The following is a 17,739-nucleotide window of genomic DNA, read 5'->3' as shown; positions in this document are numbered from 1 at the left end:
CTGGGTTGTGGTACAGTCTATGCCCAGTCTGGTTGGGGTACAGTCTATGCCCAGTCTGGTTGGGGTACAGTCTATGCCCAGTCTGGTTGGGGTACAGTCTATGCCCAGTCTGGGTTGTGGTACAGTCTATGCCCAGTCTGTTTGGGGTACAGTCTATGCCCAGTCTGGGTTGTGGTACAGTCTATGCCCAGTCTGGTTGGGGTACAGTCTATGCCCAGTCTGGTTGGGGTACAGTCTATGCCCAGTCTGGTTGGGGTACAGTCTATGCCCAGTCTGGTTGGGGTACCGTCTATGCCCAGTCTGGTTGGGGTACAGTCTATGCCCAGTCTGGTTGGGGTACAGTCTATGCCCAGTCTGGTTGGGGTACAGTCTATGCCCAGTCTGGTTGGGGTACAGTTGATGCCCAGTCTGGGCTGGGGTACAGTCTATGCTCAGTCTGGTTGGGGTACAGTCTATGCCCAGTCTGGTTGGGGTACCGTCTATGCCCAGTCAGGGTTGGGGTACAGTTGATGCCCAGTCTGGGTTGGGGTACAGTCTATGCCCAGTCTGGTTGGGGTACAGTCTATGGCCAGTCTGGTTGGGGTACAGTCTATGCCCAGTCTGGTTGGGGTACAGTCTATGCCCAGTCTGGTTGGGGTACAGTCTATGCCCAGTCTGGGTTGGGGTACAGTCTATGCCCAGTCTGGTTGGGGTACCGTCTATGCCCAGTCTGGGTTGGGGTACAGTCTATGCCCAGTCTGGTTGGGGTACAGTCTATGCCCAGTCTGGGTTGGGGTACAGTCTATGCCCAGTCTGGTTGGGGTACAGTCTATGCCCAGTCTGGTTGGGGTACAGTCTATGCCCAGTCTGGGTTGGGGTACAGTCTATGCCTCTATGCCCAGTCTGGTTGGGGTTCAGTCTATGCCCAGTCTGGTTGGGGTACAGTCTAGGCTCAGTCTGGTTGGGGTACCGTCTATGCCCAGTCTGGTTGGGGTACAGTTAATGCCCAGTCTGGTTGGGGTACAGTCTATGCCCAGTCTGGTTGGGGTACAGTCTATGCCCAGTCTGGTTGGGGTACAGTCTATGCCCAGTCTGGTTGGGGTACAGTCTATGCCCAGTCTGGTTTGGTACAGTTAATGCCCAGTCTGGTTGGGGTACCGTCTATGCCCAGTCTGGTTGGGGTACAGTCTATGCCCAGTCTGGTTGGGGTACAGTCTATGCTCAGTCTGGTTGGGGTACAGTCTATGCCCAGTCTGGTTGGGGTACAGTCTATGCCCAGTCTGGTTGGGGTACAGTCTATGCCCAGTCTGGTTGGGGTACAGTCTATGCCCAGTCTGGTTGGGGTACAGTCTATGCCCAGTCTGGTTGGGGTACAGTCTATGCCCAGTCTGGTTGGGTACAGTTAATGCCCAGTCTGGTTGGGGTACAGTCTATGCCCAGTCTGGTTGGGGTACAGTCTATGCCCAGTTTGGGTTGTGGTACAGTCTATGCCCAGTCTGGTTGGGTACAGTCTATGCTCAGTCTGGTTGGGGTACAGTCTATGCCCAGTCTGGTTGGGGTACAGTCTATGCCCAGTCTGGTTGGGGTACAGTCTATGCCCAGTCTGGTTGGGGTACAGTCTATGCTCAGTCTGGTTGGGGTACAGTCTATGCCCAGTCTGGTTGGGGTACAGTCTATGCTGAGTCTGGTTGGGGTACAGTCTATGCCCAGTCTGGTTGGGTACAGTCTATGCCCAGTCTGGTTGGGTACAGTCTATGCTCAGTCTGGTTGGGGTACAGTCTATGCCCAGTCTGGTTGGGTACAGTTAATGCCCAGTCTGGGTTGGGGTAGTCTATGCCCAGTCTGGTTGGGGTACAGTCTATGCTCAGTCTGGTTGGGGTACAGTCTATGCCCAGTCTGGTTGGGGTACAGTCTATGCTGAGTCTGGTTGGGGTACAGTCTATGCCCAGTCTGGTTGGGTACAGTCTATGCCCAGTCTGGTTGGGTACAGTCTATGCTCAGTCTGGTTGGGGTACAGTCTATGCCCAGTCTGGTTGGGTACAGTTAATGCCCAGTCTGGGTTGGGGTAGTCTATGCCCAGTCTGGTTCGGGTACAGTCTATGCTCAGTCTGGTTGGGGTACAGTCTATGCCCAGTCTGGTTGGGGTACAGTCTATGCCCAGTCTGGTTCGGGTACAGTCTATGCTCAGTCTGGTTGGGGTACAGTCTATGCTCAGTCTGGTTGGGGTACAGTCTATGCTCAGTCTGGTTGGGGTACAGTCTATGCTCAGTCTGGTTGGGGTCCAGTCTATGCTCAGTCTGGTTGGGGTACAGTCTATGCCCAGTCTGGTTCGGGTACAGTCTATGCTCAGTCTGGTTGGGGTACAGTCTATGCCCAGTCTGGTTCGGGTACAGTCTATGCTCAGTCTGGTTGGGGTACAGTCTATGCTCAGTCTGGTTCGGGTACAGTCTATGCTCAGTCTGGGTTGGGGTAGTCTATGCCCAGTCTGGTTCGGGTACAGTCTATGCTCAGTCTGGTTGGGGTACAGTCTATGCCCAGTCTGGTTGGGGTACAGTCTATGCCCAGTCTGGTTGGGGTACAGTCTATGCTCAGTCTGGTTGGGGTACAGTCTATGCCCAGTCTGGTTCGGGTACAGTCTATGCTCAGTCTGGTTGGGGTACAGTCTATGCTCAGTCTGGTTGGGGTACAGTCTATGCTCAGTCTGGTTGGGGTACAGTCTATGCTCAGTCTGGTTGGGGTCCAGTCTATGCTCAGTCTGGTTGGGGTACAGTCTATGCCCAGTCTGGTTCGGGTACAGTCTATGCTCAGTCTGGTTGGGGTACAGTCTATGCCCAGTCTGGTTCGGGTACAGTCTATGCTCAGTCTGGTTGGGGTACAGTCTATGCCCAGTCTGGTTCGGGTACAGTCTATGCCCAGTCTGGTTGGGGTACAGTCTATGCCCAGTCTGGGTTGGGGTACAGTCTATGCTCAGTCTGGTTGCGGTACAGTCTATGCCCAGTCTGGTTCGGGTACAGTCTATGCTCAGTCTGGTTGGGGTACAGTCTATGCCCAGTCTGGTTGGGGTACAGTCTATGCCCAGTCTGGGTTGGGGTACAGTCTATGCTCAGTCTGGTTGGGGTACAGTCTATGCCCAGTCTGGTTTGGGTACAGTCTATGCTCAGTCTGATTGGGGTACAGTCTATGCCCAGTCTGGTTGGGGTACAGTCTATGCCCAGTCTGGGTTGGGGTACAGTCTATGCTCAGTCTGGTTGGGGTACAGTCTATGCCCAGTCTGGTTGGGGTACAGTCTATGCTCAGTCTGGTTGGGGTACAGTCTATGCCCAGTCTGGTTCGGGTACAGTCTATGCTCAGTCTGGTTGGGGTACAGTCTATGCTCAGTCTGGTTGGGGTACAGTCTATGCTCAGTCTGGTTGGGGTACAGTCTATGCTCAGTCTGGTTGGGGTCCAGTCTATGCTCAGTCTGGTTGGGGTACAGTCTATGCCCAGTCTGGTTCGGGTACAGTCTATGCTCAGTCTGGTTGGGGTACAGTCTATGCCCAGTCTGGTTCGGGTACAGTCTATGCTCAGTCTGGTTGGGGTACAGTCTATGCCCAGTCTGGTTCGGGTACAGTCTATGCCCAGTCTGGTTGGGGTACAGTCTATGCCCAGTCTGGGTTGGGGTACAGTCTATGCTCAGTCTGGTTGCGGTACAGTCTATGCCCAGTCTGGTTCGGGTACAGTCTATGCTCAGTCTGGTTGGGGTACAGTCTATGCCCAGTCTGGTTGGGGTACAGTCTATGCCCAGTCTGGGTTGGGGTACAGTCTATGCTCAGTCTGGTTGGGGTACAGTCTATGCCCAGTCTGGTTTGGGTACAGTCTATGCTCAGTCTGATTGGGGTACAGTCTATGCCCAGTCTGGTTGGGGTACAGTCTATGCCCAGTCTGGGTTGGGGTACAGTCTATGCTCAGTCTGGTTGGGGTACAGTCTATGCCCAGTCTGGTTGGGGTACAGTCTATGCTCAGTCTGGTTGGGGTACAGTCTATGCCCAGTCTGGGTTGGGGTACAGTCTATGCTCAGTCTGGTTGGGGTACAGTCTATGCCCAGTCTGGTTCGGGTACAGTCTATGCTCAGTCTGGTTGTGGTACAGTCTATGCCCAGTCTGGTTCGGGTACAGTCTATGCTCAGTCTGGTTGGGGTACAGTCTATGCCCAGTCTGGTTCGGGTACATTCTATGCTCAGTCTGGTTGGGGTACAGTCTATGCCCAGTCTGGTTCGGGTACATTCTATGCTCAGTCTGGTTGGGGCACAGTCTATGCTCAGTCTGGTTGTGGTACATAGAAACAGAAGATAGGAGCAGGAGTAGGCCATTCGGCCCCTCGAGCCTGCTCCGCCAATTAATGAGATCATGGCTGATCATCCAAATTCAGTACCCTGTCCCTGCCTTCTCCACATATCCCTTGATCCCTTTAGCCTTAAGAAATATATCTAACTCCTTCTTGAATATATTTAATGAACTGGCCTCTACTGCCTTCTTTGGTAGAGAATTCCACAGGTTCACCACTCTCTGGGTGAAGAAATTTCTCCTCATCTCTGTCCTAAATGGCTTACCCCTTATCCTTAGACTGTGACCCCTGGTTCTGGACTCCCCGACCATCGGGAACATCCTTCCAGCATCTAGTCTGTCTAGTCCTGTTAGAATTTTATAAGTTTCAATGAGATCCCCTCTCATTCTTCTAAACTCCAGCGAGTACAAGCCCAATCGACACAATCTCTCCTCATACGTCATTCCTGCCAACCCAATATCAGTCTGGTGAATCTTCACTGCACTCCTTCCATGGCAAGAACATCCTTCCTCAGATAAGGTGACCAAAACTGCACACAATACTCAAGATGTGGTCTCACCAAGGCCCTGTACAACTGCAGCAAGACATCCTTGTTCCTGTACTCAAACCCTCTCGCTACGAAGGCCAACATACCATTTGCCTTCTTAACCGCCTGCTGCACCTGCATGCTTACCTTCAGCAACTGGTGCACAAGGACGCCCAGGTCTCGTTGCACTTCCCCTTCTCCCAATCTATTGCCATTCAGATAATAATCTGCCTTCCTGTTTTTGACACCAAAGTGGATAACCTCGCATTTATCCACATTATATTGCATCTGCCAATTCACCCAACCTGTCCAAATCATCCTGGAGTTTCTCGGCATCCTCCTCACAGCACACACGCCCACCCAGCTTTGTGTCGTCTGCAAACTTGGAGATATTACATCTAGTTCCCTCGTCCAGATCATTAATATATATTGTGAATAGCTGGGGTCCGAGGACCGATACCTGCGGTACCCCACTAGTCACTGCCTGCCACTCGGAAAAAGAGCCGTTTATTCCAACTCTTTGCTTTCTGTCTGCCAACCAGTTCTCTATCCAAGTCAGTACCTTGCCCCCAATCCCATGTGCCTTAACTTTACACGCTAATCTCTTATGCGGGACCTTATCGAAAGCCTATGCCCAGTCTGGTTGGGGTACCGTCTATGCTCAGTCTGGTTGGGGTACAGTCTATGCTCAGTCTGGTTGGGGTACAGTCTATGCCCAGTCTGGTTGGGAACAGTCTATGCCCAGTCTGGTTGGGAACAGTCTATGCTCAGTCTAATTGGGGTACGAGTTTCTGAATTTTTGTTTATTACTTATGGTAATGACACGGGGCTGGTGGTGTAACTCTGGTATGTGGATAATCACCCTCCGTGCCCCATTAACAGGATACTTGGGACACCCGGATTAATGGTTAGTGTTGCTGGTGATTGTTCAGCTATTATCCCAGGTTAATGGTAATCTCCAGCTGCCCCACTCTAACCTCACCCAGTGACCCCGGGTTAAAAATTACCCTCACTGAAACAAGTTTCAGCCCAGCAACTCCTCCCAGCCAGGTTAACCAATCAGCACTCACCATTTACAGGGGATGGTCGACACAAGGGTTGTACTGTTTATAAACACAAGACACAGGAACAGAAACACATGTGTGACACTCTCCTGTGATGTCACACGTGTGTGTGTGTCATGCTCCCGTGATGTCACGTGTGTGTGTCACTCTCCTGTGATGTCACGTGTGTGTGTCACTCTCCTGTGATGTCACGCGTGTCACTCTCCTGTGATGTCACGCGTGTGTGTCACTCTCCTGTGATGTCACGCGTGTGTGTATGTCACTCTCCTGTGATGTCCCGTGTGTGTCATTCAATAAGCTCACGGCTGATCTTCTACCTCATCTCCACTTTCCTGCCTTATCTCCATATCCCCTGATTCCCTTAGTGCCCAAAAATCTATCGATCTCTGTCTTGAATATACTCAACGACTGAGCCTCCACAGCCCTCTGGGGTAGAGAATTCCAAAGATTCACAACCCTTTGAGTGAATTGCTTGTTGTACCTGCAAATTAACTTTCTGTGATTTGTGTACAAGGACACCCAGGTCCCTCTGAATACCAACATTTCCCAGTCTCTCACCATTTAAAAAAATATTCTGTTTTTCTATTTTTCCTACCAAAGTGGATATTTTCACACTTCTCCACGTTATATTCCATCTGCCACGTTCGTGCCCATTCACTGAACCTGGTTCCTATCTTCTGGCCCAGCTACTCACCAGCTGTGCTGGGGAAGATATAGATCAGGATTCAAGGAGCGTTGTAGTCTACTTACTCATCCTCTTCTCCTTCGGGCAGTTTCTCTTTCTGCGACCGAACCCATTGCTCGACGTGAGACAGTGAGTTCTTTCTCTGTGGCTCCAGGTCCTCAACCCCAGGCTTGGAATCCCCCTCAAATCTGAATGCTCTGTTCTGGATCCCACTCGTAGGAGTGGGAGGAGGGACTGTGCCATTCTGTGGCGGAGGGGTCAGCCGCTCAAGGGAGATGGTTACAGATGGGACTTCCCTCCGACCATTAATGGGAGCCAGGAGCTCCCGTCTGACTTTCTCCAACTTCTTTTCCATCATTTCGTTCCTGGAATCCGTTTGCCGCTTCGTTTCAGACAGTTTTGCGATTTCCAGAGATTCCGCACTTTGGGCATTTTCCGTGCGCTGGAGCAGCCCGGATTTAGTGAAATCTTCGAAGCTGGAATATCGCTGTTCCTGGGGAGCGCGCTTTGAAGTTTTCATTGAGGAGATGCTGCAAAAAGATGTCAGACAGTAAAAGTGTAAATAAACCAACTGCAAGCTGGGCACAACTGATAAATCCTAAATTTCTGTTGTTACAAAAGTACAACTGGTTCTGAACATGGAGAAACTCATCGAGTTCAAGATGATAAATATTAAAGAACATGAATTAGCTGAGAAAGAACCAGAGTCTGTGCTGGCTGTCAGTAACGAGCAAGGAGCTTTTGACTGACCTACGACCTCTTGCACCTGTTCTTTTTATCAATTCTACAGTCAGCCCTCCTCTGAACTTCCTTCTTTTTATCTCCAAGCTCCAAACACCTCGTCCCACGCACCCATCCTCCTCTCTAAAGCCTCATTGTGTTGAAATCATGACTCATTGCTCTGGCCCTTACTCTAACATTCAATTGCAGAATCTTTAAATTACGGATCTCCTCACTTCCCTGTCTTCCTTTCATCCCAAGTTGTTAAACACCAGGCTCAGTGACAATGAATCACCATGTTTTGTTTCATAAGAACATCAGAACATAAGCAATAGGAGCAGGAGTCGGCCATTCGGCCCCTCGAGCCTGCTCTGCCATTCAATAAGATCATGGCTGATCTTTTATCTCATCTCCACTTTCCTGCACTATCCCCATATCCTGTGAAGGAATAAGCCATATTCAGACAAATACACCATCCTATGAAAGAATTCTAGCCTTAGTAAAACATGACAAACTGGGTCTGGAAATCTGGAAGCCTCAACAATGGAGAAGCTGTGAACAGCATTCAGGCTATTGAGATAAGATAAGTTGTTGACACTGAATCAATAACCTTATTGAAACAGGAGGTTGGAGGCTCCTGAAGCCTGCAGCCTTGGAAAGAACACAATGGTACACCCTGTTAAGGTGCCCTAAATTACACTTTGGAAAGAAATTAAGAAACATATACCTTCATAAAAATGACATCAAATGAAACACAGGAGACACGATTCTGTGTTGCAACCAGATGAGGTAAATAGGAATTGCATAGATCACCCTGGTTGAGGAGTTTTAATTTACACATCGTAAATAGACACAAACAGAAGACCTTGGTAAAAATGACATCAAATAGATGCACCTGCTGGTTACTCCGTTTTTTATGATAAGCTTCGAACACCTAGAGTAGAGACATCATTCTTAATGCTACCAGCTGACCTAACTGTAAGAATAGCAGGGGTCAGCAGAAAAATGACTAGAGATAATTAGCTTACATCAGCAGAAAACTTCACAGGAAATACCACTGCAAAAGGGTATAAAAATTGAACTTTCAAATGGGATGATAGACTCGCTTGAAGGGGCAAAGCGATTCTCGGCTTCAGAGGCAGGCTCTGTAAGTCTACACCTCTTTGTACCTCGGGTATCAAAGGTATTTGATTTTGGTGGATATCCTGGAATAAAGACTAAGAACTGTAAAAATGTAGCGAAGTTAAGATTTGAAAATAAGGATAATAGAATTGTAAGCTTTCTGTTTTTGGAACTGTTAATGTTGCGATTGAAACACCTACTGTGATTACATGTCGGTTCTTTAATAAATCAATATATTTTTAGAATTGTCTTACATAATATTTCTGTATCAAACTCGCGAACTCAATCTCTGTACGCTCCTTGGTGAGGAGTTGCAGAATTCTGAGGGAGTTTTCCGGACCCTCATAATATTCGGAAGATTACAGTCTAGCTAAACTTATTAAAAGTGCTATCTGGAGGACGGTAACATCTTCAGGTTGTTCCTTTCGTTTAGGGAGAGATAGTCTGGACCTTTAGACCCAATTAAGCGTCTTCAGGATTCGGCTACCTCAAACTTTAGTTGAAAGTGAACGTCTGGGGAATACGCCTGATCTGGGGTAGCCCTAAATGGGCTAGGACTAGTATAAATCCTTTCAATCCCTTGGTTCCCTTAGTATCCAAAAATCTATCGATCTCTGTCTTGAATATACAGAACGACTGAGCATCCACAGCCCTCTGAGGTAGAGAATTCCAAAGATTCAAACCCTTTGAGTGAATTGCTTGCTGTACCTGCATATTAACTTTCTGTGATTCGTGTACAAGGACACCCAGGTCCCTCTGAACACCAGCATTTCCCAATCTCTCAACATTTAAAAAATATTCTGTTCTTCTATTTTTCCGACCAAAGTGGATAGTTTCACACTTCTCCATGTTATATTCCATCTGCTACGTTCTTGCCCATTCACTTAACCGGTCTATATCATATTGCAGCCATTGTAATCGGGTACGGTAGCATAGTAGTTATGTTACTGGACTAGTAATCCAGAGGCCAGCACTAATGATCCAGAGAGTAGTAAAAACCCATCTGGTTCACTAATGTCCTTTAGGGAAGGAAATCTGCTGTCCTTACCCGGTCTGGCCGATATGTAACTCCAGACCCACAGCAATGTGGTTGACTCTTAACTGCCCTCTGAAATGGCCGAGCAAGACACTCAGTTGTATAAGGCGGCTCACCACCACTTTCTCAAGGGGCAATTAGGGATGGGCAATAAATGCCAGCCTTGCTGGCGACGCCCACATCCCAGGAACGAATACATTTAAAAAATGTCTCTTTCCGTCCTCCTCACACCTTACTGTCCCACCTAGCTTTGTATCGTCAGCAAACTTGGATATATTACATTCGGTCCCCACATCATAGATTGTAAATAGCTGAGGCCCCAGCTCTTTTCTGCTTTGGAGGGGTCCTGCAGTGTAGGCCCTTCCCAGAGCCTGCAGTGTGGGCCCTTCCCCCAGCCTGCAGTGTGGGCCTTTCCCCGAGCCTGCAGTATGGGCCTTTTCCCAGCCTGCAGTATGGGCCCTTCCCCCAGCCTGCAGTGTAGGCCCTTCCCCCAGCCTGCAGTATGGGCCCTTCCTCTAGCCTGCAGTGTGGGCCCTTCCCCGAACCTGCAGTATGGGCCCTTCCTCTAGCCTGCAGTGTGGGCCCTCCCCCGAACCTGCAGTATGGGCCCTTCCCCCAGCCTGCAGTATGGGCCCTTCCTCTAGCCTGCAGTGTGGGCCTTTCCCCGAGCCGGCAGTATTGTCCCTTCCTCTAACCTGCAGTATGGGCCCTTCCCCCAGCCTGCAGTGTGGGCCCTTCCCCCAGCCTGCAGTGTGGGCCCTTCCCCCAGCCTGCAGTGTGGGCCCTTCCCCCAGCCTGCAGTGTGGGCCCTTCCCCCAGCCTGCAGTGTGGGCCCTTCCCCCAGCCTGCAGTGTGGGCCTTTCCCCCAGCCTGCAGTGTGGGCCCTTCCCCCAGCCTGCAGTGTGGGCCCTTCCCCCAGCCTGCAGTGTGGGCCCTTCCCCCAGCCTGCAGTGTGGGCCCTTCCCCCAGCCTGCAGTATGGGCCCTTCCTCTAGCCTGCAGTATGGGCCCTTCCTCTAGCCTGCAGTGTGGGCCCTTCCTCTAGCCTGCAGTGTGGGCCCTTCCCCCAGCCTGCAGTATGGGCCCTTCCTCTAGCCTGCAGTATGGGCCCTTCCTCTAGCCTGCAGTGTGGGCCCTTCCTCTAGCCTGCAGTGTGGGCCCTTCCTCTAGCCTGCAGTGTGGGCCCTTCCCCCAGCCTGCAGTGTGGGCCCTTCCCCCAGCCTGCAGTGTGGGCCCTTCCCCCAGCCTGCAGTGTGGGCCCTTCCCCCAGCCTGCAGTGTGGGCCCTTCCCCCAGCCTGCAGTGTGGGCCCTTCCCCCAGCCTGCAGTGTGGGCCCTTCCCCCAGCCTGCAGTGTGGGCCCTTCCCCCAGCCTGCAGTATGGGCCCTTCCCCCAGCCTGCAGTGTGGGCCCTTCCCCCAGCCTGCAGTATGGGCCCTTCCTCTAGCCTGCAGTATGGGCCCTTCCTCTAGCCTGCAGTGTGGGCCCTTCCTCTAGCCTGCAGTGTGGGCCCTTCCCCCAGCCTGCAGTATGGGCCCTTCCTCTAGCCTGCAGTATGGGCCCTTCCTCTAGCCTGCAGTGTGGGCCCTTCCTCTAGCGTGCAGTGTGGGCCCTTCCTCTAGCCTGCAGTGTGGGCCCTTCCTCTAGCCTGCAGTGTGGGCCCTTCCTCTAGCCTGCAGTGTGGGCCCTTCCTCTAGCCTGCAGTGTGGGCCCTTCCTCTAGCCTGCAGTGTGGGCCCTTCCTCTAGCCTGCAGTGTGGGCCCTTCCTCTAGCCTGCAGTGTGGGCCCTTCCTCTAGCCTGCAGTGTGGGCCCTTCCTCTAGCCTGCAGTGTGGGCCCTTCCTCTAGCCTGCAGTGTGGGCCCTTCCCCCAGCCTGCAGTGTGGGCCCTTCCCCCAGCCTGCAGTGTGGGCCCTTCCCCCAGCCTGCAGTGTGGGCCCTTCCTCTAGCCTGCAGTGTGGGCCTTTCCCCCAGCCTGCAGTATGGGCCCTTCCCCCAGCCTGCAGTATGGGCCCTTCCCCCAGCCTGCAGTATGGGCCCTTCCCCCAGCCTGCAGTATGGGCCCTTCCCCCAGCCTGCAGTATGGGCCCTTCCCCCAGCCTGCAGTGTGGGCCCTTCCCCCAGCCTGCAGTGTGGGCCCTTCCTCTAGCCTGCAGTGTGGGCCCTTCCCCCAGCCTGCAGTGTGGGCCTTTCCCCCAGCCTGCAGTATGGGCCCTTCCCCCAGCCTGCAGTATGGGCCCTTCCCCCAGCCTGCAGTGTGGGCCCTTCCCCCAGCCTGCAGTGTGGGCCTTTCCCCCAGCCTGCAGTGTGGGCCTTTCCCCCAGCCTGCAGTGTGGGCCCTTCCCCCAGCCTGCAGTGTGGGCCCTTCCCCCAGCCTGCAGTGTGGGCCCTTCCCCCAGCCTGCAGTATGGGCCCTTCCCCCAGCCTGCAGTGTGGGCCCTTCCCCCAGCCTGCAGTGTGGGCCCTTCCTCTAGCCTGCAGTGTGGGCCCTTCCCCGAACCTGCAGTGTGGGCCCTTCCCCCAGCCTGCAGTGTGGGCCCTTCCCCCAGCCTGCTCAATAATGGAAAATGCTGGATGCCAATTGGAGTTGGTGTTTGATTCTGACCTTGCTGTTCTTTCAGGTTCTGGAGGTATGAACTTTGGCGGCAGACAATCCAAGCCATTTGATACCATACAATAGGACTGAATGAGAAGGAGCTTTCAGTACAATTGAAGTGAATGGGAGAGGGTTTGGGCCATTGGGATTCTGTACAATGGGAGAGGGTTTGGGCCATTGGAATTCTGTACAATGGGAGATGGTTTGGGCCATTGGGATTCTGTACAATGGGAGACGGTTTGGGCCATTGGGATTCTGTACAATGGGAGAGGGTTTGGGCCATTGGGATTCTGTACAATGGGAGATGGTTTGGGCCATTGGAATTCTGTACAATGGGAGAGGGTTTGGGCCATTGGAATTCTGTACAGTGGGAGATGGTTTGGGCCATTGGAATTCTGTACAATGGGAGATGGTTTGGGCCATTGGAATTCTGTACAATGGGAGATGGTTTGGGCCATTGGAATTCTGTACAATGGGAGATGGTTTGGGCCATTGGAATTCTGTACAATGGGAGTGAATGGGAAGAGGTTTCGGATCTATCTGGAATTGACTGTAATACATTACGAGCTCTTTAACTCCTTACTTGCTGTTTTCAGATTCCACGCGTGCTGATTGGCTCATGGCCCTGATCCACCCGTTCATATCCTCCTGTGTGTCGGCACTGAAGTAGTATGTCCTCATTCCTGAGTGTTCGGCCTGTGGGACAGGAAGGAGTCAGCAAAGGTCAAACCTCTCTTCATTCCTGAACGTTTTCTCTCTCTGCTATAATCCTTTGTCCTCACACCTCCTCCTCCCCCTGACATTCAGCCAGGGTTGGGAGTGGAGTATTGTGTAATGGAGCACAGGTGCAAGGACAACTGCACATCACCAACTGCAACCACAGTCTGTAAATCTCAGTTATAAAAGTCTATTAATGGAATCTGGTCTTAACTCAGTGTTAGTGCTCTCACCCCAACCCTAATTGTACTTAGACCAAGTCTGGAGTCTCCACTTCACCCAGAACGGTCTGCCCGGTTAATCTCCTGGTGGGAGAGAAAGAAAAATAATTGACCCCAAACAGGAAATCACATGAGGACAGTTTTAAGAACAGAGACTCCACTGGTGGTGTTTCTGTCCCAAGGAGCAGGATTCAGACCAGGCTCCCAATCTCTGGAAGGTGCCACCAAGCCCAGTGTTTCGGTGTCCCAGGAGCTGCCGGTGTGAGTGCCGGTGTTTTTCCTGGTTCGACCAGGAACCCATTTCTCTTCCCACATCCCAGAAAGGGGGAGTAATTTCCCCTTAGTCTGTAGATCTGTCAGTTCCTATAATGGTCGGTCAGTCCGCAAATGGCAACCCCCCGCCCACCACCCCTCCCCACACCCCCCGCCCACCAACCCCCCCGCACCCCCGCCCACCAACCCCCCCGCACCCCCCGGCCACCACCCCTCCCCTCACCCTCCGCCCACCACCCCTCCCCTCACCCCCCGCCCACCAACCCTCCCCTACACCCCCCGCCCACCACCCCATCCCCGCACCCCCCGCCCACCACCTCATCCCCGCACCCCCCGCCCACCAAACCCCCGCACCCCCCCCTCCCCTCACCCCCCGCCCACCACCCCTCCCCTGCACCCCCCGCCCACCACCCCATCCCCGCACCCCCCGCCCACCACCCCATCCCCGCACCCCCCGCTCACCACCTCATCCCCGCACCCCCGCCCACCACCCCTCCCCTACACCCCCCGCCCACCACCTCATCCCCGCACCCACCGCCCACCACCCCTCCCCTCACCCCCTGCCCACCACACCTCCCCTACCCCCCGCCCACCTCCCCATCCCCTCCCGCCCACCACCCCTCCCCTCACCCCCCGCCCACCACCCCATCCCCTCACCCCCCGCCCACCACCCCTCCACCACCCCTCCCCTCACCCCCCAACACCCACCCCATCCCCTCACTCCCCACCCACCACCCCTCCCCTCAACCCCCGCCCACCACCCATCCCCTCACCCCCCGCCCACCACCTCTCCCCGTGCCCCCTGCCCACCACCCCTCCCCGCGCCCCCCAACCCTCCCCGCACCCCCCGCCCACCACCCCTCCCCGCACCCCCCGCCCACCACCCCTCCCCGCACCCCCCGCCCACCAACCCCCCCGCACCCCCACCCTCATCCCCGCACCCCCCGCCCACCACCCCATCTCCTACACCCCCCACCCACCACCCCATCCCCTCACCCCCCACCCACCACCCCTCCCCTCACCCCCCACCCACCACCCCCCGCCCCTCCCCACACACCCCGCCCACCAACCCCCCCACACCCCCACCACCTCATCCCCGCACCCCCCGCCCACCACCCCATCTCCTACACCCCCCACCCACCACCCCATCCCCTCACCCCCCCACCCACCACCCCTCCCCTCACCCCCCGCCCACAACCCCTCACCCCCGCCCACCACCAGGGTGTATCCTCTGTCGGATTCTGTTATTTTCTCCCCATGTTTCCAAATACAAATCGAATTCCGAATTGGCCTGAACCTTAAAAGCAAATTTCCGGGTTTTCCGGTCCTGTGGATCAGCAGCAGAGATGACGTAACTCGGCATCGGAATACTCCCCAAGATTCTTTCTTCCCGACTGTCTGTGGAACACAAGATACAGAGAATCAGCTTCTACTGTTCAACTTATCTCCTGACTGCTACCTTTCCCAGGTAAAGAGGTTACACTCTTCTTCACATAGTGGTTGGGCGGTGGTTGGGCAGTGGTTGGGCGGTGGTTGGGCGGTGGTTGGGCGGCGGTTGGGCGGCGGTTGGGCGGCGGTTGGGCGGCGGTTGGGCGGCGGTTGGGCGGCGGTTGGGCGGCGGTTGGGCGGTGGTTGGGGAGCGGTTGAGCGGCGGTTGGGCGGTGGTTGGGCGGTGGTTGGGCGGTGGTTGGGGAGCGGTTGGGCAGTGGTTGAGCGGCGGTTGGGCGGTGGTTGGGCGGTGGTTGGGCGGCGGTTGGGCGGCGGTTGGGCGGCGGTTGGGCGGCGGTTGGGCGGCGGTTGGGCGGTGGTTGGGGAGCGGTTGGGCGGTGGTTGGGGAGCGGTTGGGCGGTGGTTGGGGAGCGGTTGGGCGGCGGTTGGGCAGTGGTTGGGCGGTGGTTGGGCAGTGGTTGGGCAGTGGTTGGGCGGCGGTTGGGCGGCGGTTGGGCGGCGGTTGGGCGGTGGTTGGGGAGCGGTTAAGCAGTGGTTAGGCAGGCGGTTAGGCAGGTGTTTGGGCAATGGTTGGGCAGGTTCAGTTACCTCTGTAATAAAAGAGACAGAAGTCAGACAGGACGAACCATCTTCTCTTCCACAGCTTAAGCCCAGAGCTGTCCTGAAACACAGAGAGAAACAATCAAACTCGGTCTGCAGACTCTGCAGTAGCTACAGGAGAGGCCACATTGCTCACCACCTATTGCACCGACACTCTCTTCAATCATGTGGGATCCTGTCTTTCATTTATTCCCCACAATTTCCCTGAAGGTGCTGACTCTCACTGGGGTACAGTTCCCCGGGTGCTGACTCTCACTGGGGTACAGTTCCCCGGGTGCTGACTCTCACTGGGGTACAGTTACTGAAGGTGCTGACTCTCACTGGGGTTCAGTTCCTGAAGGTGCTGACTCTCACTGGGGTACAGTTCCTGAAGGTGCTGACTCTCACTGGGGTACAGTTCCTAAAGGTGCTGACTCTCACTGGGGTACAGTTCCTAAAGGTGCTGACTCTCACTGGGGTACAGTTCCCCGGGTGCTGACTCTCACTGGGGTACAGTTCCCCGGGTGCTGACTCTCACTGGGGTACAGTTCCCCGGGTGCTGACTCTCACTGGGGTACAGTTCCTAAAGGTGCTGACTCTCACTGGGGTTCAGTTCCCCGGGTGCTGACTCTCACTGGGGTACAGTTCCTGAAGGTGCTGACTCTCACTGGGGTACAGTTCCTGAAGGTGCTGACTCTCACTGGGGTACAGTTCCTGAAGGTGCTGACTCTCACTGGGGTACAGTTCCTGAAGGTGCTGACTCTCACTGGGGTACAGTTCCTGAAGGTGCTGACTCTCACTGGGGTACAGTTCCCCGGGTGCTGGCTCTCACTGGGGTACAGTTCCTGAAGGTGCTGACTCTCACTTGGGTACAGTTCCTGAAGGTGCTGACTCTCACTGGGGTACAGTTCCTGAAGGTGCTGACTCTCACTGGGGTACAATTCCTGAAGGTGCTGACTCTCACTGGGGTACAGTTCCTGAAGGTGCTGACTCTCACTGGGGTACAGTTCCTGAAGGTACTGACTCTCACTGGGGTACAGTTCCTGAACGCGCTGACTCTCACTGGGGTACAGTTCCTGAAGGTGCTGACTCTCACTGGGGTACAGTTCCTGAAGGTGCTGACTCTCTCTGGGGTACAGTTCCTGAAGGTGCTGACTCTCTCTGGGGTACAGTTCCTGAAGGTGCTGACTCTCTCTGGGGTACAGTTCCTGAAGGTGCTCACTCTCACTGGGTTACAGTTCCTGAGGGTGTTGACTCTCACTGGGGTACAGTTCCACAGACACTTAAGAAAAGACATACTTGCTCTCGAGTCAGTACAAAGAAGGTTCATTCGGTTAATCCCGGGGATGAGGGGATGGACATATGAGGAGAGGATGAGTAGATTGGGACTCTACTCATTGGAGTTCAGAAGAATGAGAGGCGATCTTATTGAAACATATAAGGTTGTGAAGGGGCTTGATCGGGTGGATGCGGTGAGGATGTTCCCAATGAAGGGTGAAACTAGAACTAGGGGGCATAATCTTAGAATAAGGGGCTGCTCTTTCAAAACTGAGATGAGGAGAAACTCCTTCACTCAGAGGGTGGTAGGTTTGTGGAATTTGCTGCCCCAGAAAGCTGTGGAAGCTACATCATTAAATAAATTAAAAACAGAAATAGACAGTTTCCTAGAAGTAAAGGGAATTAAGGGTTACGGGGAGCGGGCAGGAAATTGGACATGAGTCTAGGTTCGGATTGGTCATGGCCCTGTGGGTAGTGGAGTGGGCCCAGGGGCCGTGTAGCCTGGTTCTGCTCCTACTGTGTTCTAATTCTGTGTTAGATTTCAGGAGATGGTTTTATTCCTGTTCCTGGCTGGGGTGGAAATCGCCTTTATAGAAGGTAAGTACTGTAGAAAATATAGGGACAGAGTGATCTCCTGGAAGAATTTCGATCGCCTAGATGGGTCGGAGAGGAATTTCCCAGATTTTTTTCTCCCAAATTGGCCATTGGGTCTTTTATCTGGTTTTTCGCCTCTCCCGGGAGATCACATGGGTTCGGGTGGATGCAGAGTGATAAAAGATTTGAGGTTAGGATCAGATCAGCCATGATCTTATTGAATGGTGGAGCAGGCTCGAGGGGCTGATTGGCCTACTCCTGCTCCTGTTTCTTATGTTTCTTATGTTTCTTAAGGTGCCGACTCTCACTGGGACACAGTTCCTGCAGGTGCTGACTCTCACTGGGGTAAAGTTCCCCGGGTGCTGACTCTCACTGGGGTAGAGTTCCTGAAGGTGCTGACTCTCGCTGGGGTACAGTTCCTGAAGGTGCTCACTCTCACTGGGGTACAGTTCCTGAAGGTGTTGACTCTCACTGGGGTACAGTTCCTGAAGGTGCTCACTCTCACTGGGGTACAGTTCCTGAAGGTGCTGACTCTCACTGGGGTAGAGTTCCTGAAGGTGCTGACTCTCGCTGGGGTACAGT

General features: G+C 53.9%; 1 protein-coding gene across 6 annotated transcripts in view; it reads right to left on the bottom strand.

Moving 5' to 3' along the window:
- Nucleotides 1-17,739, bottom strand: part of LOC147099685 (pleckstrin homology domain-containing family A member 7-like) — a 137,465-nt gene that overhangs the window by 63,260 nt on the left and 56,466 nt on the right. For all 6 annotated transcript variants that reach the window (XM_085969056.1, XM_085969055.1, XM_085969050.1 and 3 more), the window contains exons 4-7: nucleotides 15,295-15,367; nucleotides 14,555-14,655; nucleotides 12,630-12,742; nucleotides 6,643-7,107 (exon numbers count right to left, since the gene is read on the bottom strand). In XM_085969056.1, coding sequence (XP_085825182.1) covers nucleotides 6,643-7,107; nucleotides 12,630-12,742; nucleotides 14,555-14,655; nucleotides 15,295-15,367 — 752 coding nt within the window. The remainder of the gene's footprint in view (nucleotides 1-6,642; nucleotides 7,108-12,629; nucleotides 12,743-14,554; nucleotides 14,656-15,294; nucleotides 15,368-17,739) is intronic.

This window comes from Somniosus microcephalus, chromosome 28 (assembly GCF_052327205.1).
Source record: "Somniosus microcephalus isolate GS21.2 chromosome 28, FLI_Smic_1.0, whole genome shotgun sequence".
NCBI lineage: Eukaryota > Metazoa > Chordata > Chondrichthyes > Squaliformes > Somniosidae > Somniosus > Somniosus microcephalus.
Note: the sequence above shows the minus strand (reverse complement) of the source record. Positions and strands in the feature narration are given on the sequence as shown.